Source organism: Gordionus sp. m RMFG-2023, chromosome 3 (assembly GCF_954871325.1).
Source record: "Gordionus sp. m RMFG-2023 chromosome 3, tfGorSpeb1-WG-v2, whole genome shotgun sequence".
Classification (NCBI taxonomy): Eukaryota; Metazoa; Nematomorpha; class Gordioida; order Chordodea; family Parachordodidae; genus Gordionus; species Gordionus sp. m RMFG-2023.
Genome location: NC_088777.1, coordinates 36,767,967 through 36,789,117, shown reverse-complemented (window position 1 = coordinate 36,789,117; position 21,151 = coordinate 36,767,967). Strand labels below are relative to the sequence as shown.

General features: G+C 28.8%; 1 protein-coding gene across 4 annotated transcripts in view; it reads right to left on the bottom strand.

Moving 5' to 3' along the window:
- LOC135925649 (E3 ubiquitin-protein ligase UBR3-like) overlaps positions 1-21,151 on the bottom strand; it is a 66,872-nt gene that overhangs the window by 32,005 nt on the left and 13,716 nt on the right. For all 4 annotated transcript variants that reach the window (XM_065461050.1, XM_065461051.1, XM_065461049.1 and 1 more), the window contains 11 exons: positions 18,522-18,650; positions 16,607-16,659; positions 15,754-15,875; positions 15,018-15,175; positions 14,831-14,900; positions 14,610-14,706; positions 13,996-14,182; positions 12,721-12,852; positions 11,554-12,371; positions 1,112-1,197; positions 37-180 (listed from right to left, as the gene is read on the bottom strand). In XM_065461050.1, coding sequence (XP_065317122.1) covers positions 37-180; positions 1,112-1,197; positions 11,554-12,371; positions 12,721-12,852; positions 13,996-14,182; positions 14,610-14,706; positions 14,831-14,900; positions 15,018-15,175; positions 15,754-15,875; positions 16,607-16,659; positions 18,522-18,650 — 1,996 coding nt within the window. The remainder of the gene's footprint in view (positions 1-36; positions 181-1,111; positions 1,198-11,553; positions 12,372-12,720; positions 12,853-13,995; positions 14,183-14,609; positions 14,707-14,830; positions 14,901-15,017; positions 15,176-15,753; positions 15,876-16,606; positions 16,660-18,521; positions 18,651-21,151) is intronic.

Here is a 21,151-nt window from a genome sequence, read left to right as displayed (position 1 = left end):
CTTTAATAATGTAAGGCGATCGAAAATAAAACTAACCTTCACGTTTGCTTTGTTCTTTGGCACTTGAATCCTGGTCAAGAAAGGATGGCTCGAGAACACGTTGGCCAGAAAGTTCCGTGTTAGAGGGTGAATTAGAAATATCGATAGTAGTTGAGGAAGGATGGGAAAATAGGTTGGGATCTAATGTAATATTGCATTTCAGAAAAAAAAGAAAACAATGAAAGGATTCAGAGGCAACTAGGGATATGAAAGAAAAAAAAACTAATTGAGGGCGATAAAAATTAAATCACCATAATAAAATAATCATCGAAGCTCGGAATCATATATCAGGATTAGAGGTTGGCCTCAACAGCAGGGGAATATTTTAAAAAACAATTTTCGGCGCGGTCCATACCACTTTTTGCCTACAATAAAATAATTTTATAAATTGTGACAGATCAAGTCACTAATAATTTCTTATGAAGAAAAAGTAACATATTTGCCTAATTGTAAGCCATGAGAAATTTGCGAACTTCCGACCTGGCCAGTAAAAATATTTGGACATGTTGTCCAGCTCGTGGACCAGTTTGAGCAAGGGAACGCTTAACCTCTAATCAGGATCAAAATAAAATAATTCATTTATATCTTATTTTTGTAAGTGTTGGTGTCAACAAAATAGAGTAATCTCATTATGTCTCTGAATCTAATTAAAATAATCAGAGATTAAGGTATTATGTGACCAAAGGTCCAAAAATTTTCACTCTGCCTTTTTTAAGGGTCATTACATAATGTATCGATCAAAAAAACAAAAGAACGAAACTCAGTAAAACGGTGATTTATAAAAATGAATAAAAAATTATTTTGTTGGGACGGGTCCGTTATTTAGATTATTTTTTAAAAAATTCCGCCTCACGCTAAATGGCAACCAATTATATAATCTTTATTTATTATATATTTCATTATTTTTTAAATCCAAGACATCATAATCACAAAGAGAGGAATGAAAGATTAAAAATGTTTTGTGGATATATAACTTGTGATAAGGGTGAAGATAATCAAAAATGCGTTAAATATTGAGTTAAAACCGACATCAAGATTAATAAAATGCTATTTAATATCTAATAAAAATAACTTTGAGATACGTGTTGAATAAATTTTTTCTGTTTCGAAACGTAAGAATTCATAATTTTCTTCTGTCGTTCCCTGGCAAATTTTTTCCTGCAAATTTTTTTTAAAGTAAAACTGATTTCAAGATATATATTTTTTTCTCTTCTTTCTCTGTTTATCTCTCTGCCGTTACTTATTTTTTTTGTTTCTTAAAATAAACTAATATAAAACATTTTTTTTATTTTGAATTTTTAACTTTATTATATATATATTGTATGTTATCAACCAAAAAAAGTAGATTCTCTACCGACTCTCTTCGATTTTTAAAAAAATTTGTATGTTGGTAGTATATATGTTAGCGGCAATGTGAAAATTCCGGCAATGTGGTAGGCAGGGTAATTTTGTTATTTCAGCAAAGTATACATTGCCGAAATAACCAGGTAATGTGCACATTGCCGGGTTAAATCAGGCAATGTGTTTTTGTAATATTATATTATTAATAATTTTTTCGTTATTATTAATAATTTTTTAAGATTAATATTATAGTTTTTTTTAAATATATTTTAATTTGTTACAATATATTTTTTGATCGCTAATTTTTTTTATTTTTTGTGTTATATGTTTTTTTAATAAAATTTTTTTAAATATATTTTTTTGATTGATATTTATTTTAATATTTTTTTTTGTGTTATATGATTTTTTAAATTAATATTTTTAAATATATATTTTTGATTGATATTTTTTTTTATATTTTTAATTTTTTGTGTTTATATGATTTTTTTTAATAAATTTTTTTGATTGATGTTTTTTAATATATTTTTTTAATAAATTTTTTTAAATATATTTTTTTGATTGATATTCTTTAATATTTTTTTAAAAATGATTATTATATATCTTTTGATAGATAATTTTTTAGGTAATAGTGACAAATGTCCTAATCGTAATTTTTGAACTTTTTTGAGTTTTTTTAAAGCAAATAGATAAAAATATGTTTTGTAAATATGTTAAATTAATATTTCAGTGAAAGTGTACTATAGAAAAGTGACAATTGTCATAATCGTTATTTTTAAACTTTTTTTAGATTTTTTAAAGTAAATTGGTAAAAATATGTTTTGTAAACATATTAAATTAATACTTCAGTGAAAGTGTACTATGGAAAAGTGACAATTGTCATAATCGTTATTTTTAAACTTTTTTTAGATTTTTTAAAGTAAATGGGTAAAAATATGTTTTGTAAACATATTAAATTAAAATTTCAGTGAAAGTGTACTATGGAAAAGTGACAATTGTCATAATCGTTATTTTTAAACTTTTTTTAGATTTTTTAAAGTAAATAGGTAAAAATATGTTTTGTAAACATGTTAAATTAATATTTCAGTGAAAGTGTACTATGGAAAAATGACAATTGTCATAATCGTTATTTTTAAACTTTTTTTAAAGTAAATGGATAAAAATATGTTTTGTAAACATGTTAAATTAATATTTCAGTGAAAGTGTATTATAGAAAAGTGACAATTGTCATAATCGTTATTTTTGAACTTTTTTGAGTTTTTTTAAAGTAAATGGGTAAAAATATGTTTTGTAAACATATTAAATTAATATTTCAGGGAAAGTGTATTATAGAAAAGTGACAATTGTCATAATCGTTATTTTTGAAGTTTTTTTAAAGTAAATGGGTAAAAATATGTTTTGGAAACATGTTAAATTAATATTTCAGTGAAAGTGTATTATAGAAAAGTGACAATGATCATAATCGTTATTTTTGAACTTTTTTGAGTTTTTTTAAAGTAAATGGGTAAAAATATGTTTTGTAAACATATTAAATTAATATTTCAGGGAAAGTGTATAATAGAAAAGTGACAATTGTCATAATCGTTATTTTTGAACTTTTTAAAATTTTTTTAAATTAAATGGGTAAAAATATGTTTTGTAAACATGTTAAATTAAAATTTCAGTTTAGATATGTTTTATATTTTTAAGTCACTAACAGTAATATCAACAATAATGATCCTAAATTCGCTTTTATTTATATATTCAAAATTAATGACGAGATATTTTCCTGCAAATCGTCATTCCTTGATTTGATTAAATTCAAGATTTTATTAATAAAACATTTATCACTTCAAATGATAATAAATTTCACTATTATGATTAAACTTTAATCTTCATAACATCCGGAAATGTTTTTATAATATAATTTATAATAGTAGACCAATATAAGATTAAAATAATTGTAAGATTAATTTATTTTTTCCTAAAATGTTAACTACGAAATATATTTAAATATAGAATCCTGCATCGGTTATTTGTATATCAACTAACTATAATATTTTTGACTTATTTATTTCAATTCTGTGAGTAAATACATTTTAAATATTTATTCACTTTAGTGAATGATCTGAAATTACAAGTTAGAGCTACTATTGAAATTTAAATCTATCAAAGTATTAAATAGCTTTTCGAAAATGAATATAATTACGAAATTAATTTTAGCATTTTCAAAGTTAGCCCTCATATTTATATTTATTTTAAACAATTACTAAGATTATACACCAAACATTCTAAGTTTTTTTCGAAAAATGAAGGCCTTTAGATAATTTTTTTTACTATATTTTATTGAATTATGCTAGGCTCTCTCTTTGAGAAGGCCTTTGGCCAATTTATGTTTTAAATTTTCTTCGGGTTTATAATCTTTTTGTAAAATATTTCTCACAAATTTTATAAGGTCATTATTTTTATAAGGCCATTATTTTTATATTTTTGTTACATCATATACGCACTTTTAGTTATTTGATAGGGGTAAATTCTTTATTATTTTAAAAAAAATTTACCAAATCAGACACATTTGGTAAAATGGGTGGGAATTTTTTCTCCCCCCCCCCACCCCCATCATATTTATCTGCTTCTTAATATTATTAAAATATATTTTTACACTATATTATTAACGGAAATCTGGTAGCAAGCCTTCCCTATAAGATCTTTTAAGATTTTGTATCTTCACAATAGAAAAAACAATATTTACAACTCATTTTTTTATTATCAATATAATACAATATAAATATAAAATTATCATTTATTATTTGTAGCATGACAATGTGAGTTGCAAGACATTTTAGATGCCTTGCATTTGCATCTATTGGTTGTGCAATTTTGCTATCTCTCCCAAAATCCTACCTTCAGCCTCATCGTGGCGGGGGAGTGGCAACGTCTTTTGGCGGCAAATGGAGGTCTAAAAGGTTCCCTGTGATCTGGGTCTAGAATAGGATCACCGTCTCCTCGACGGGGTGTAAAAACCATTTAAAGAGGTTGATGTCAGGAAGGGCATCCGATTGTAAAAACCATGCTACAAAAATTTCCCTATGGTTACAACAAAGCATGGGCGGGGTACAGCCCAAAGTACCCCGTGGGCCTCCTCATCCGCCAACGACAAAAAGAAGGATGGGAAACCTGGTGGAACCACTATTCATGAAAATAAAACCTATGACGGCCATAAACGACCTGATAAAAAGTGGAGAAACCAGTTTACGGGTGTTCGAGTTAGGGTCGCGACATGGAATGTTGGGAGTATGACGGGAAGAGCGGGAGAAGTCGTCGATGTATTGCACAGAAGACATATAGATGTGTGCTGCATACAGGAGACTAGATGGAAAGGAAATGGGACCAGAATGATTGGCAAGACTAGCGAAAAGTATAAATTCTTTTGGCAAGGAGGTAATGATGGTAAGGCTGGAGTTGGGGTATTGGTTGCGGAGAAATTGGTAGACAAAGTAGTCGAAGTGAGAAGGCTAGACAACCAGATAATGGTTATCAAGATGATTATTGGTAGAAAGCTATATAATATGATCTCGGCATATGTTCCTCAGGTTGGAAGAAGTGAAGAAGAGAAAGATGTATTTTGGGACAGTCTATTGGGGGTGACATCGATACTGGCAAATGAAGAGGGGATTATCCTGGCTGGCGATCTGATTGGACATGTGGGAGCGAGTAGTGAGGGTTATGAAGGAGTACATGGAGGGTTCAGTTACGGCATGAGAAATTTGGAAGGAGAGAGGATTTTAGAATTTAGTGATGCTATGGATATGATTGTTTGTAATACAATGTTTAAGAAAGAATCAGAGAAGCTGGTGACTTATAAGTCGGGTAGTACCAAAAGTGTTGTGGATTACTTGTTATTAAGGAGATGTGATCGATGTATAATAAAAAATGTGAAAGTGATACCGGGAGAGGAATGTATAAATCAGCATCGACTAGTTGTAGGAGATCTCACTCTTAAAGGTGCCAGGGTCACTAAAAGAAAGTTTGTCCCAAGGCTGAAGGTTTGGAAATTGAAGGAGGAGAATGCTAGACGTCAATTCAATATGGCATTGGCGATTAGGGAGGCGGAGGTGGCACAAGCATCTGGGGTGAATGACAAGTGGGAAGCCATGAAGAAAGCTTGGGTAATGACAACTGAGGAGGTATGTGGATGGACAAAAGGGCCGCCTAGACATAAGGAGACTTGGTGGTGGAGCCCAGAGGTAGCGAAAGCCGTGGATGAGACACGGAGGTGTTTCAAAGTATGGTATAATAGCAAAGAAAATAGTGATAATGATATTTACAAGATGGCTAAAAGAAATGCTAAGAAATTAATAGCGAAGGCTCAAGAAGAAAAAAGACACGAGTTTGCTAAAGAAATGAAATGCGCTGATGGAATTGGAAATATGGTTAGAATGGCAAAACAGATGTCAAAAAAGAGGCAGGATGTGATAGGTGTAAAGTGTTTGAAAAATATGGAAGGAAAAATGACGATTGATAGTAGTGGTATTAAGAACACCTGGAAGATTTACATGAAAGGACTTTTGAATGAAGAAAATGAATGGAATAATAATATTAGTTGTGCAAAGGTAGAAGGTCCAGGGTGTAAATTTGGCAAGGACGAGATAAGGAGAGCAGTGAAAAAGATGAAGAAAGGGAAGGCATCGGGTTTAACGATGGTGGTATCAGAGATGTTTAAAGGTTCTGATGATTTAGGGATTGAATGGTTAATGAATTTAGCAAATCAGATTGTCACAGAAGGTACTATACCCGAGGACTGGCGAAGAAGTATAATTATCCCAGTATACAAGGGGAAAGGTGATCCTTTAGATTGTGGGTCTTACAGAGCTATTAAACTCTTGGAACATGCAATGAAAGTATTTGAGAGAGTGTTAGAAAAGCGGATAAGGAAACAAATCAAAATTGATGAAATGCAGTTTGGTTTTACATCGGGAAAAGGCGCAATAGATGCAATTTTTGTGGTGAGACAAATTCAGGAGAAGTATCTTGCGAAGGAAAAGAAACTCTATTATGCGTTTGTTGATTTGGAGAAAGCATTTGATAGGGTGCCGCGTGAGATTACAAGATGGGCCTTGAGAAAATCCGGTGTGGAGGAATGGTTAGTTACCGCAGTGATGGCAATGTATGTTGGAGCACAAACAGCAGTACGGGCGGATTATGGTGATAGTGACAGCTTTGAGGTGAAGGTAGGACTTCATCAAGGATCCGTGCTGAGTCCATTATTATTTATCTTAGTAATGGATGTGGTGGCTAGAGAAATGCGTGAAGGACTTCCCTGGGAGATATTATATGCAGATGACCTTGTATTAATGGCAAACAGTGAGGGAGAATTGAGGGATAAAGTTAGTAAATGGAAGATGACTATGGAAGCAAAGGGCCTGAAAATGAATGCATCAAAAACAAAGGTGATGATTGGTGGGGAAAATCTAAAGATAGAAGAATCAGGTAAGTGGCCTTGTGGTGTATGTGGGAAAGGAGTTGCTAGAAATTCTATCCAATGCACCAGATGCCAGAAATGGGTACATAAAAGATGTAGTGGGAAAAAAGGCAGTTTGATGTTAGAAAGAATGACCTTTATTTGTAAAACATGCATGAAAGGGATACATAATAATGATAACCTAAAAAATGGTGGTCTGGATATTGGCAATGGGTTAACCCTAGAAAAAGTGGATAAGTTTTGTTATTTAGGTGATATGCTAAACGCAGATGGTGGTGTAGATTCTGCTGTTGTTGCAAGGATCAGACAAGCTTGGAAGAAGTTCAGAGAGATGTCGTCTATTCTTACAAATAAAAAAGTTTCTCTGAAGTTAAAGGGGAAAGTTTACGTAAGCTGCGTGAGGAGTTGTTTAGTTTATGGCGGTGAAACATGGGCAATGAAAGCAATTCACGAAGCCAAATTAGAAAGAACAGAGATGAGGATGGTTAGATGGATGTGTGGGGTATCTCTGAGAGAGAGAAAAACTAGCAAGGAATTGCGAGCAAGATTAGGTATAGAAATGATTGGTATGGTAATGCGACGAAATAGACTAAGATGGTTTGGGCATGTGGAACGTATGACAAGAGATGACTGGGTAAAGAGATGCACAATGATGGAAGTAGGAGGATCAAGACCTAGAGGAAGACCCAAGATGACGTGGACAAATGTGATAGCGGCGGATATGAGAAGCTTGAATCTTACAAGTATTGATGCTCAGGACCGTCAAAAATGGAAAAGAAAAATCAGAGGGAAAACTGGCCTACCCGGGTAAACCTGGAAATCGCCATAAAACGGAGAAGAAGAAGAAGAAGATTTTTAAAATAAATATTAAAAAATATCAATCAAAAAAATATATTTAAAAAAATTTATTAAAAAAATATATTAAAAATTATCAATCAAAAAATATCAATCAAAAAAATATATTTAAAAAAATTTATTAAAAAACATCAATCAAAAAAATTTATTAAAAAAAATCATATAAACACAAAAAATTAAAAAAATAAAAAAAAATATCAATCAAAAATATATATTTAAAAATATTAATTTAAAAAATCATATAACACAAAAAAAAAAATAAAAAAAATATCAATCAAAAATATATATTTAAAAATATTAATTTAAAAAATCATATAACACAAAAAAAAATATAAAAAAAAAATATCAATCAAAAAAATATATTTAAAAAAAATTTATTAAAAAAACATATAACACAAAAAATAAAAAAAATTAGCGATTCAAAAAGAAAAATATCAATCAAAAAATATATTGTAACAAATTTAAATATAAAATATAATATTAATCTTAAAAAATTATTAATAATAACGAAAAAATTATTAATAATATAATATTACAAAAATTACACATTGCCTGGTTATTTCGGCAATGTATAAATATTACAAAAATTACACATTGCCTGGTTATTTCGGCAATGTATACTTTGCCGAAATAACAAAATTACCCTGCCTACCACTACCTCACATTGCCGAAAAAATTCCGGCTACATTGCCGCTAACGTATACATATACACTAATTAGTAAAAATGTAAAATTTTACTTTTCATATCGGCTTACTTCATGAGATATGGCCATCTTTAGAAACGCGAAATTCCAAAATACACTATTTAATTTTATATATCTCAAAAAATAATTAAGCTAGAAACACAATTTAAATCTTATTAAATAGCTCTAGAATAGCCCTTTAATATGATACAAAATTTATTTTATTGAAAAAAAGTCTATTACTAAAAATAAGAAATAGAAAACCGGAAATGGTTATAAGATAAAAATTGCTCTTTTTTTTCTTTCAAATTTTTTTTACAGATAGACATTATACCTCTTAATATTTGTACAAAATCCTAGATTTGGACGAGTACTGGGCCAATAGTTATTATACTTTAGATATAAGTAGTATTTAAATGCTAATTATACCAAATGTATAATAATTTACGAAACAAATAAAAAGGAAATTCGTTTGGGATCGGGTTTGATATATTTTTTTATAAATCTTTCGGGCTGTGTTAGAAAAATTAGGCCTATGCAGATCACTAGGAGACAGTGTGCCATATTTAAAACCTAAGTTTAACTATTTTTTTAGAAAGAAAATAAATGTAAAAATATTTATAACTTTATTTAGCTAATTATTTATATTACATGAATATCACTGAAAAATTAATATTGTGATAAACATATTATTTAAATAATATCATACATTAAATAATCTAATGTATTAGAATAAATTTTGACTTTCATTTTTCCTTCAATTAGAATAAATGAATGATATTTTTGTGTCCCGGGAATTCGTTTGGCCGTTAAAAATCTATTTTCGAGATTGGTTCCATTCTTAAATCAATGTTGCTGATAAATATGTAATTAATCCCCTGAATATTAATTCTCACATAATTATATAAATCCATATGAGTTAGTATATGATTTTCACAAGGACTTTGCAAGCTTGTTCTAGCCGCCAATCTCTTAGTAATTCCCCCTAATCTATCACAAGGAGTTTTGCCATGTGCAGTTGCAAAAAAATGCCATTTTGCCTTGATCCCAAAATCATTATAATGTTTGTAGTGGTTTACAAAGTTTTTTTTGTTTTTTATACTGGGTAACAGCTTTATCATAAAAATAAAAAATTATTAAAATCTTATCAAATCTTTCTTTCAAGAAAAGAATAAAGCGTAGTTCTTTGCAAAATCGGATATTATTAGATATTCCCCATCCTTCAAATTAGATTTTAATGACTTAAGATTGTTCCGAATCAATCAAATTCCACAAATTCGCTGGAGGACTTAGTTAACGTTTCGAGGGTTGTATGGTTTGCCGCCAACCATTGTCTAAATAATATATAATCTATGGAATTATTATCAAACAATAAATGTAGTCTTTCTTTAAGTTTCAAAGTGCCGGGACACATTTGGCATTTCCTTAAGTAACAGCAAGGCTGGGCTGGATTGCTTAGACTTTGTGTAATGTAGTGCATATAATCTTTTAAGGGAGGAAATGGCTAGTTATGCTGGTTTCCAGTTAACTTATATAATTTACCACCAACTATAATTAATTCAAAATTTTGATGAAATGTGCAGATGCACATTGTATGCGTTCCAGACCCGCCTGCTAAAATACAGTTTTTTGGTCTCATGATAGCAAATTGTTAATTTCAAATTGGTAAATAATTCTTTTATATTACATAAAACTAATCTCTTATGCACTTTGTTCTTTTTTCCATTAACTTCATTGATATAAAATTATTCATACCATATATAAGTGCTGTTTTTGTCAGAATTATAAAATTGTTATTTGCGTTTTAAAATATTAAAAAATGCAAAATAATCAGATTTTTTAAGATTTTAGTTTTAATGCTATTATTCACATATATTGCTGACTTTTTCTAAAAAAATGATTACCCTATATTTGGTGTAATATAGGATTTAAGCCATATATTTAAATTGTAATAACTTTTGGCCCAGTACTCGTCTCAATCTAGGAATTTGTACAAACATTAAGAAATATAATGTCTATCGGTAAAAAGAATTTGAAAGAAAAAACACGAGCAATTTTTATTTTATAGCCATTTCCGGTTTTATATTTCCGATTTTTGGTAATAGATCTATCTTTAATATAATAAATTTTATATCATATTAAATGGCTATTCTAGAGTTAATTAAATTTAAATCATGTCTTTAGTTTAATTACTTTTTGAGATATTTAAAATTAAGTCTCTTTAGGAATTTCCGCGTTTCTAAAGATGGCCATATCTCATGAAGTAAGCTGAATTGAGAATTAAAATTTTATATTTTTACTAGTTAGTGTATATACTACCATCATTTAAAATTTAAAAAAAATCGAAGAGGCTCGGGTTGAATCTTTAGTTGATTTTATATGATCTTACTTTAACATAGAGAAGAAATAAATATATTTAAGAATTAATTTTTGGGGTTAGTAGACAACCAAAATTCTTAAAATATAAGAATCCAATTAAGACATTAACACTGTACAATAAATCAAGAGCAAAAATTTTTTCGATATAAGAAATAAAAAAAATTGGAAAAGGGGGTATTTAATATTTTTTAATCATAAATTATTATTATTTAATTGAAGCTTCAAAGTCGTAAAAATATATATTTATATTTATGATTAAAAGATTTGTGCCCTAAAATAAAAATGGTTATGTTTATTATATTTTATTCTTTAGGCGTATAAGGTATTTTAATACAGTAAAAAATATATTAAATATTCCATTACCCGTTAGAAAATGGTATAGAAATTGATATATATATATATATATATCAGAGACCTAGTCAATATTTTTCTGGCGAAAATATTGAGTTAGCCGTTTTTAAAAATCGGCTCAAAACGAGCCAGCCGTTTAACAACATTAGCTAATATACTTGCTTATTAAATGATAATACTCGCCGAAAAATATGATAAAATATGAAATAATGAATTTTTTGTATATACCAGGTCGAATATAATTTTAAAAAATTCCGAGCCGGGTCTAAAAATTTTTTTTTATAAAATCCAAGCCGGGCCGGGGTTCTTTTTTTTTAAATACTCGGGCCGGGTCTAAAATTTTTAAACCGGGCCGGGCCGAAATTTTTTTAATCTGGGCCGAGCCGTTAAAATGGTACCTCTGCAGGTCTCTGATATATATAAATATATATATATATATGTGTGTACTTGTCCATCCCGTTCCCCTTTTCAAAGGCCCGCTTTTCCTTAGAGGACTTTTCTGAATTCTTACTGTTGTTATTCGTTTCTTGGTCTATTTGGACACCTTCGACACACATTTCATTGCTATTCTTGTATTCATCCATTTCTTTCGACAAATTGTCACTTCCGAAAGGGCCAAATATTCTCAATTTCCCAAGAAGGTTTCCAAGAAATAACTTTCCGTCCCCTATTCTATTGTTGTTATCTGAATGCCTATGATCTTCGATATAGATACTCCCAGCGAAAGATTCGTAGATTTGTTCTATACAATACTCCATGCTGATAACTATATTTTGTGGTCTAGGAATTAAATCATCGCATTTTGTTTCGTTGAAAATTTTATTATTATTATTATTATAGTTTTTTGAACCAGAAGGGAGTGAGGCTAAAGAAGCGAATTTTGAGAGCAAAACCGATCTTAACTTTATATTGGTGTTTAAGAGTGATTTGGCACTGTTAGAGCCATTAGAAACTTCAAATGATCCCTCCCTCTTCGCAGAATTTTCGGGGGACTCCTTTCTGGAGTAATTCTTAGCGAGTTCGAGCTCGTATGAGAAATCTTTGGCGTAAACTTGGTTAAATTTAACCGGGGTAGGTCTGTACATTAGTAATTGGGTCAGGGTGGGAATGTCGAATCGATTTACTTTTCTGCCTTCGTCATCACTATCCGTTCCTTTTTCGAGGGAAATATGGTCAGCATTTTCAAAGGCCGATTCATTGTCATTTACGGTTTTAGTCGGTATATAATGTTTAGATGACTCGTGGTGAGAGGAAGCCCCCATATTCTGTTTATTTTATATATGTATAGGAAAGAGTAAATTCAAATTTCGAATTGTGATTTCAAACAGCATCACCAAATATAAATTAAATAACCGAAAGTGGAAAGAAATATTGAAGGAGCCTACAAAAAGGAGAATAGAAAAAATCGTAATAATCGGAAATTAATTAAGATTTATAAATCATTTGTAAATCGTATTACCTAATTTTTCCACTATCATTTGGGCTAAAATTTTATATTTATTTTTGGATTACTAGCCCAAAATGATCTAATTTTATTTAAATATGTGATTATAATATAGGAGGAAAAAAGACAAAATATTAATTTTTCTAAAAAATATAAATAAAAATGATTACCGATATTAATGGTTCTTCATTGAGAGATTTGATATCCTGATCGGTAGTAATAGGGACGCTTAGCTTAATTCCCAATAAGTAAACGGCCAATTGTAACACAATTTCGGGCGTTCTATCTTTATTTTTTATATACTTTTGTTTGTGTGTTAAAAAAAATATATAATGAATTTGTTTGTAAAATTTAATATATTTTTAAGCATTTTTATTCTTATTCCTTCTTCTTCTTTTCCCTTCTTTTTTTGATGGAATTTTTTTTATAAAAACGATCTTGCATATAAGGTTACATATTACGGTTGAGTAGATAAATTGCCAAATAAAAAAAAACTAATTTTATTTGAGATAATTTTTATTTATTTAAAATAAAATTTCATCATAAAAAATCTATATTTTTAAATTATTTTTTGATGATTGTTTAATTATCAAAGTATTTTTATATCAAAATATTTATTGTAAAAAAAATCTTATATAAGTAAATCTTTTATTATTTTTATGCATAAATAATATTTCATGATGAAATCACAAATTTTAATAAAAAATTATTCTGATCTCCTTAAAAACCCAACTTAAAATTTTGGGAAAAAAAATTCTTTAAAAAATTTTTATTTTGCGAGAATTTCGGTAACTAAGTACAAATATCGCCAAAATAATTTTATAACTTTAAATTGAAAATGATAGTTTACAAGTTTGAAATAATCTACTTTATTTTTGAAATAATACTTTTCGATGTAAAATCTACATATAAGAATCGGCAAAAATCTTCCTAGCCTTAAAAAGTTACATATCGGCATCGGCTAATTCTGACTACAAGAATAGTGTATCTCTATATATACCTCCTTAAAAATGCTATGGCATGGTTTAGAGAAAAATCGCAGTCCTAAAAGGTATAAGAAGCTTTTAAAAATCGTTGTTGCCATGTGAAGAAAATACAAGAGTATATGGTCAAATAATTATTATTAATAATCGTTGATCCATTCCTTAAAACCATGTAACCGAAAGTCTATTTAATCGTCTAATAAAAATAAAATACCAAAACTATAAAAAATTGGCATAAATTTAGCCTTAGGATTTAAAAATTACAATATGCATAATCAAATTTGATCATAAAAAAAAGGAATAAGTCGAAAACCAACTCTCAGAAATAATATCCACCTAGATCCAACAATATAAAATTAAACGAGTTCATGACATTCTTATCAATCTTATAGCAGACATTGAAATATTTTTTTATATAAAAAATATCGCCAGAAAAAAATTGGCGGTGGCTTAAGAACTTACATCGTAAAGCACATTCACCAATAGGAGATCAAATTTTGAAGAACGCAACAAGTTGGGTAGCACGAAATCGAATAATTTAGTGTTACGACAGGAGGTATCTTTTTTCAAATAATTCGGCAATCGGAATGGTGGCCATATTTTCTCGATTGTATCTGAACTCAATTTGTTGTTATAGTTCCATTTGAGGCTATATTTGTAAAAAAAAATTCACTGGTAATTTAGATAGATTAAATCATCCCCCCCCCTAACCCTTTCAATTTATTAACCTTTTCCTCAAACAAACATGATAAAAAAATATAACAATCATATTCAATTATCTATTTCCTCATATAGGTAACGTATTTAATTTGGTATTGGTAATGATACATAACGTCGGTCAACACCTACGTGTTTTTTAATATAATTAACCCTAATTATTTTCCTAAGCTACCTGTCTAAGGAGGTTGGTCTAAAAAAACAATCGCTCGAATCTAAGTCAAAATAACTTGCTACTCTCAAAGTTCAGGGTTGCTTCCTCAACCACACCTGCCATTTTGTTGTATGTGAGGGTAATTTATGATGTTATCCATTCGACGTTTTGTATCATTACTTCACAAAATATGGTTCCAACTTACAATTCCTTATATTTATTCATGCTAGTTTGGTAATCCTTTCGGCTCACATCACCCATCATCAACTTTAGCGGATCGTATAAATCTCGCCAAACGATTGCTTTAATTTTGTTAATGAAACAAAATGGAATAAAATTATTTTTATAATTTATAAAATAGAAGGCTGTTCATAATAAGCCGTTACTTTTCAAAAATAAATATAATATATAATTGATTTGGTATACCTTTAGGTAAGTAGGACCCTTGCGATATTTCTCCACCCATTTCTAGGTTAGGAGGTCTGTATTCCGCGATCTTCATTATTAATAATAAAGGAGGATATATATTTTTAAAAAAAATCAGGGTATCGCTTATAAATAAAAGAAGACTCTTCTAATCACTGTCAAAATAAAAATCAAAAATAGGTTTAACTTCGTTCAAAAATTTCCTAAATAATTCGCTTCCCCGAGAATTAACTATGATGAAAGCAGATTTATCAGGCGTCAATTCGATCAGTTGACTATGGGAAGGTTCAGATTTGGATAATAGGGATACCATATCGCCCTTCATGGTAATGCATTCGTCCGGACCTTAAAAAATATCATTTAAAATATTTTTTTAACTTGTAACCTATAACATTCTCCATTTTCGATCTGTTGTCACTATAATTGGGTAATTACTATATATTTAGCTGCTTACGCCAATTTTTAGCCGGCGAAACCGAATTTTTATAGAAAACTATCATACTGGCCTCGGGATTTTTCTTAAAAATATAGCAGCTCAAATATGAAAGAAACTAATAAAATTGTAACGCCTTAAAGTTAACGGATTTTCTCCGGCAAGCGCCTGTAGATTGAGATGAATTAGCCAACATTTAGCCACATTACCAAACTATAATCATTTCTTATTATTGTATTTAAAAATTGTACTTAATTTCTTTCCTTAATTTTCTTTCTGAATGCGAATACACTTATAATAACATACAAAATACAAACCCTTATCAATTTCACCATAGAAGAATATCATAGAGATATATATTGCATAAAAGATTGGAAAAAATTCAAGTAAATAGAGTAAAATGTTACAAGAGACTGTGACTAAAATTAAAATCTGAGAACCCAATAAAAGTTTATATTATATTTAAAATGGTTAGAAGAGGAATTATTACTTATCATGTCCCTAAAGGTTAGGAGAGTAGATATGAGTACCAACAGCCCTTCAATCATTTTGTAATCTGTGAGCGTAATGTTGGAATTGCACCAAAGGGGAAACAATTTGTTAACGTTGTAGCTTTAATAAAAGAAACATTCCTTTTATATACTATTTGTTATATTACACCCAAATATCTATTTAGATATTAAGCAAAAAAATAAATAGAGCCTTGCTTAATGACCCATTTGATTTAATTCAGGTTAAAACAATTAGTACTTAATTTATGTTAACACTTTTCACATTTAAAAAAAATTCATTCATTCTTTCTGTCTTTCTTTTTCCCCCAAAATTATGTCTCACCTTGAAGGGAAAGTATCAGTACCCTACCTACCAAGGTTAAAGTCAGGAGTGAAATGGCCGACTTGCCTCACAGCTCAATAATGGTATTTATTAAACAGTGAGACGCTCGAAAGGCGCAACTTGGAAAAGTATCCAAAGATCCCTTAAATCCACCCATGATTAAGCATTTTCCTAGATCATCTTTCTTTTTAGAATTATAAATAATTGTCTATGATTTTTTAAGGTAAAAATAATAAGTAGACTAATAAACAAAGCAAAAAAGAGTATTCAAGCAGCTTTTTTTGATGCTCTATTCAGAATTAAGAAAAATAATAAGACAAGATAGAATGCAGCCTTGATCTTTCTGTATAGCTTCCAGAAATCATATATCTTTATTCATTTTCATCAAAATGTTGCAATAAAAAAAGCTGTGCATAATGATCAGGTTATATTCAAAATTAACCATAAAAACAATGTTCCTTCATTAGACACCTCTTTCTTAAAATTGCATATATAAATCATAGCTATACTAAGTGAATAAAATATCCATGAATTCGTCGGCGGGAATGAAGCAAGCACAAATCTATAATTTTATATTTTATTAAATAAAAAAATAAATATAAATAAATTAGATTTATATTTTCTAAATATTTTAAAATTATAACAAATATTTTTAAAGTAGGTAAATCACAAATTTTTGTATCTTTTAAAAAAAAATGGAACCAGTAGAACCGCTAATAATCATAAAATACAAAAACTGTATAATTCTTATGTATATTATTTTTTTACACTAAAAAATGTGTAAACATTTTTAATTTTCAAGCTTTATTCGATTTCCACATAAAAAGTTATATATGGCTGGTCCATCAAATATACCAGTTTGGAACCTAAAAAATGGTTCGGTTTATGGCGCCAAATATTTAATAAAATGTAGTTCTATAAGATGGTTTGGGTATATGGGACGTAAGATAAAAGATGACTGGGTAAAGAGATGCACCTTGATGGAAGTAGGGGGATCAAGATCTCGAGGAAGGCCTAAGATGACGTGGATGATAGCGGCGGATATGAGGAAAATGAATTTTACAATGATGCTCAGGACCGTCAAAAATGGAAAAGAAAAATCGGAGGGGAAACTAAAAATCACCAAAACGGAGAAAAAGTCCTAGTTAGGATTTCTAAAAATGTCAAAAAAGACTCTTATTCTGGATCTTAGATTTGATGCGGTCCCAAGGTTTCCATGTTCTGGTTCCTAAATTTATCCTTTCGAGGTCTGAAATAAACAAAATGGATGTGGATAATTTTTTATTATTATTCAGTTCGAAAAATTATTTAGGCAAAAAAATGGGCAAAAATAGAAATGATATTTTATTCTCCATTATTTTGAGAAAAGGCAGATGATTTATATTGCAAATATCCTAGATATAGCAATCTTATTCCACCATAATAATTTTGGTAAACGGCGAACGACTTGTGTGGTAAAAGAATAGTTAAACGATTACAGGTTTGTGTCTCAATATTTCGAATACATAGTGAATGACTAAAGGGAGCCTATGTGGAAGGAACATTCGCTATCTAAAGAAAATAAACCCTGTGCCCGTGAATCGTAAAATAAAATAATCATGAAAGTCATGCATAGGCATCTCAAGCAATAGTATTGTTCAGAGAATTAGGAAGGAGAAAGATCTGCCAATAGCTAAAACAACTGAAAACACCAACTCATTAAAAGGAACTTAAACAGCTAGCATATAAAACCAAAGAGAATCGTTTCAGTCTTAGGAGTTATCTCAACAAAGTAATCTATCAAAATATACCATCAGATCTGCCAACAACCAATAAAGCCGGGTCCTAGCCGGTATCTAAAGGAGGTTGGGGTGGAGTCTATTTAACATCAAGATGAGAAATAAATTTATAAAACATTAGAAATGAAAAGATTTCTGCCTAACAAATCAACCGAAATGAATTTAAAAATGTCACATTTTAAGCCGCCCAGTATACCAGGTCATTTCCGCAAATATTTGAATACTGTAAATGTCCATGAATTCATTATCGCAAATGCAATTTCACAGACTTCACCAATAAACATGTATAAGCTATGTTTATATATTTTTTTAAAATGAGTCTCAAAATTTTTTGATTTATCATATGTCCGCGGTAAAGTATATGCGATAAAGTAGAAATATTTTGTTCTGAGATGTTAAGATTGGCGGATATGACGCAAGTCTTATAATCATATATGTTGATGTTCAAGTTAAGGCATTTAAATAATAAGTTATATTTAAAAAAATAACGCAGGAAAATACACTCCAGTAAAGAATAAATAAGTGGGAAATATTTTAATTAAAATAACGGAGATGATACTAGAGAGGAAAGTGGGGAGCAACCGGAAAATGAATTAATTAAATATTATCGGAATAATATATGAATAATTAGCGGAGAGTAAATTACTTGTAGGATAAAGATATCCGGGTAAGCCATAGAGTGGTTGAAAGCGTTTTGCATGTAAGTCATGACTTGCCCTTTCATTTGAATACCATTGCGGACCCATAGACCTGCGTTTATCTCATTGAGAGCCGCCTAGAAAAAATTAGTACTCTTTTTTTTGTTTATGTCACACCCCCCCCAAAAGAATGAAATCTATAATCCATGAAATAAGCTGTGGATTTAATATAATTTTAAGCTTGACATGTGTATTGTTTGTGCATGACAATAAATTAAATTCTGTTATAATTTCATGGCCTATATCATATCGCGCGAAATTAAATGCGTTTATACTGTTAAATATCACAGATTCAAAACGATTAGGTAGAGATTTAATATTTTTAATTTCATTACCTAAATTTAATATAAAAATAGTCATTATTTTAAAAAGGTAGAATTTACCAACAGTTATTGGTAAGTAAATTTCAAACAATTCTTAATATAACGCTAATCAAGCAATGCAACTGCAAAATAAATTTTTAATTTTCAACATTTATAAGAATTTAGGATAGTAATTTTAATGGAAAACAATTTTATCTTTCATCAATCTTGATGGGAAATATTCTATTTTAGGATTGAAATTAGCTGGCTTATTTATTTTATTGCTATATATTATTTTAGACAGGTTGGTTAAGGTTTAATTATTATGAAAGGTAATTGAATTTAAAAAGGAGTTAACGAATATTAAAACGAATGTACAAATAATATAGACGTAAAGAAATTAAGGTTAATTAAAAACGAAAAAGAGGGAACAAATAAATCATCTTAATTTATAATGATTGACTATATAACGATTATAGTCTTTCGGGATAACTAATTCTAAAAAAATTTAAATGATTAAAATCTTTTAACATATTTACATTAAATATGTCTAAACATTTTCAGTTTCAAAGAATTATAACGGTTAGGTTTGTTTCTTTCATAATTTTGATATATAGATTTATCATGTTTAAGCGGTTCAGCTAGCTCCGGGTTGCTGATTAATATTATGTTTTTAGAACAATGTTTATACTTCACAGAGGTAGAAGTCAGGAAAGGTATCAAGCATTAAAAAATGGATACAGAACTCTATGAGTATATTTATTGATTCGGAAGATGCTTAAAAGGAGCAACTTTGACAAAGAAAATATTTAACAGAGGGCTAACCTAAGGATTATTGGATATCAGTCAAAAGATAATAAAAATCAGGGTATTTATTTAGAATTAATAAATTATTTGAAAAATATTAAATATTTTTTTTCCTAAAATTAGCAGAAACTAACGCAAAAGCATTCGTGGGGCGAATACAGACCCAAATTTAACTGTAATATATCAGTTATTAATTAAATTGTTTTCATAATATTTATAAAATATAATTTAAAAAAAACATTCATCTATCTAATATGAGAATTATTTTAAAATTGGATCCAATAACAATTTTATAAGGATTTAAAATAAATAATCTAAACCTAAAATAAATAATAATCTTTATTTTAATCATTAATATAACAAATTAAAAAATTTCTAGCTCAAGATCCCCCTTTATATTGAAATAATAGCCTTTCAAAAATTTTTGCACAGATCAAAATTGATTATTTGTATAACAAAAGGCATTCAACAAATGTTAACTAAATCTATATACTGCTTAACCAAAATTAATAAGCTATTGAAAAATCCAGACCGCCATGCCTGCATAAATCGAATATGGAGTATATTTTAAATTCATTTTTTATTTCATAATACATTATATATATTTTTTTTAAATAAACAATATTCATTATTGATTTTAGTTTAATTTCGTTTCAATTATAATATTTCTTTCATTTTTTCTTGCTTTTTGTATACTAAAATGCAATGCAAACATTATTTAAAAACCTAGATTATTTTAGGCTTATTACAACAGGCTTGTAGCTATAGTATAGTTGAATAACTAAAAGGTTATAAAATATTTTTTTTTAAAATATACTCTATTAGTAAAGTAGATTTTCAAAAATCTTACCAATACGAATAAAAAAAATTAATATATATATTATAAAAATTTTATTCCATCATTATATGTTTTAAATTTAATCAAATATTTAAATTCATGATAATTTTAGATGAAAGAAAGGTAGTTTGTTCATTGAATAAGGAAATAAATTAATTATTCCGGCAATATAATTTTAATATTTAATGGCGATATGATAAAGCAAGGCCTGAGTTTAAGGATTTTATCTTAGTACAATGGGTGGGCTCGGGCAAATTCAAAGAATCAATTTTGTAATACTCTAATTTATATGCTATGAAATAATAAAATTAAACAGACGGTTATATATCACGATCTTTTCAAAAGACGTTTTGCAGAAATGTGTCAATTTATAGGTTCTTTATGACCAGTAAAAAGTTCGAATCTTAATATATTAGAAATATGTTTTTTTTATTTCATGCTCCGAATATGCCTACAGTTTAATAATGAAATAAATTTTATGAAAAAGATTGAGGCAATACACATAGAATATTTAAAGCTATGTTATCAAATGATCTTGTTAAAATGAAAAATTTAATGTATTTGATCTCTCCTTGAATATTTTAAAAGTCATTTAATAGGTTTTGAATGTGACCGACGATAGGATAATTTA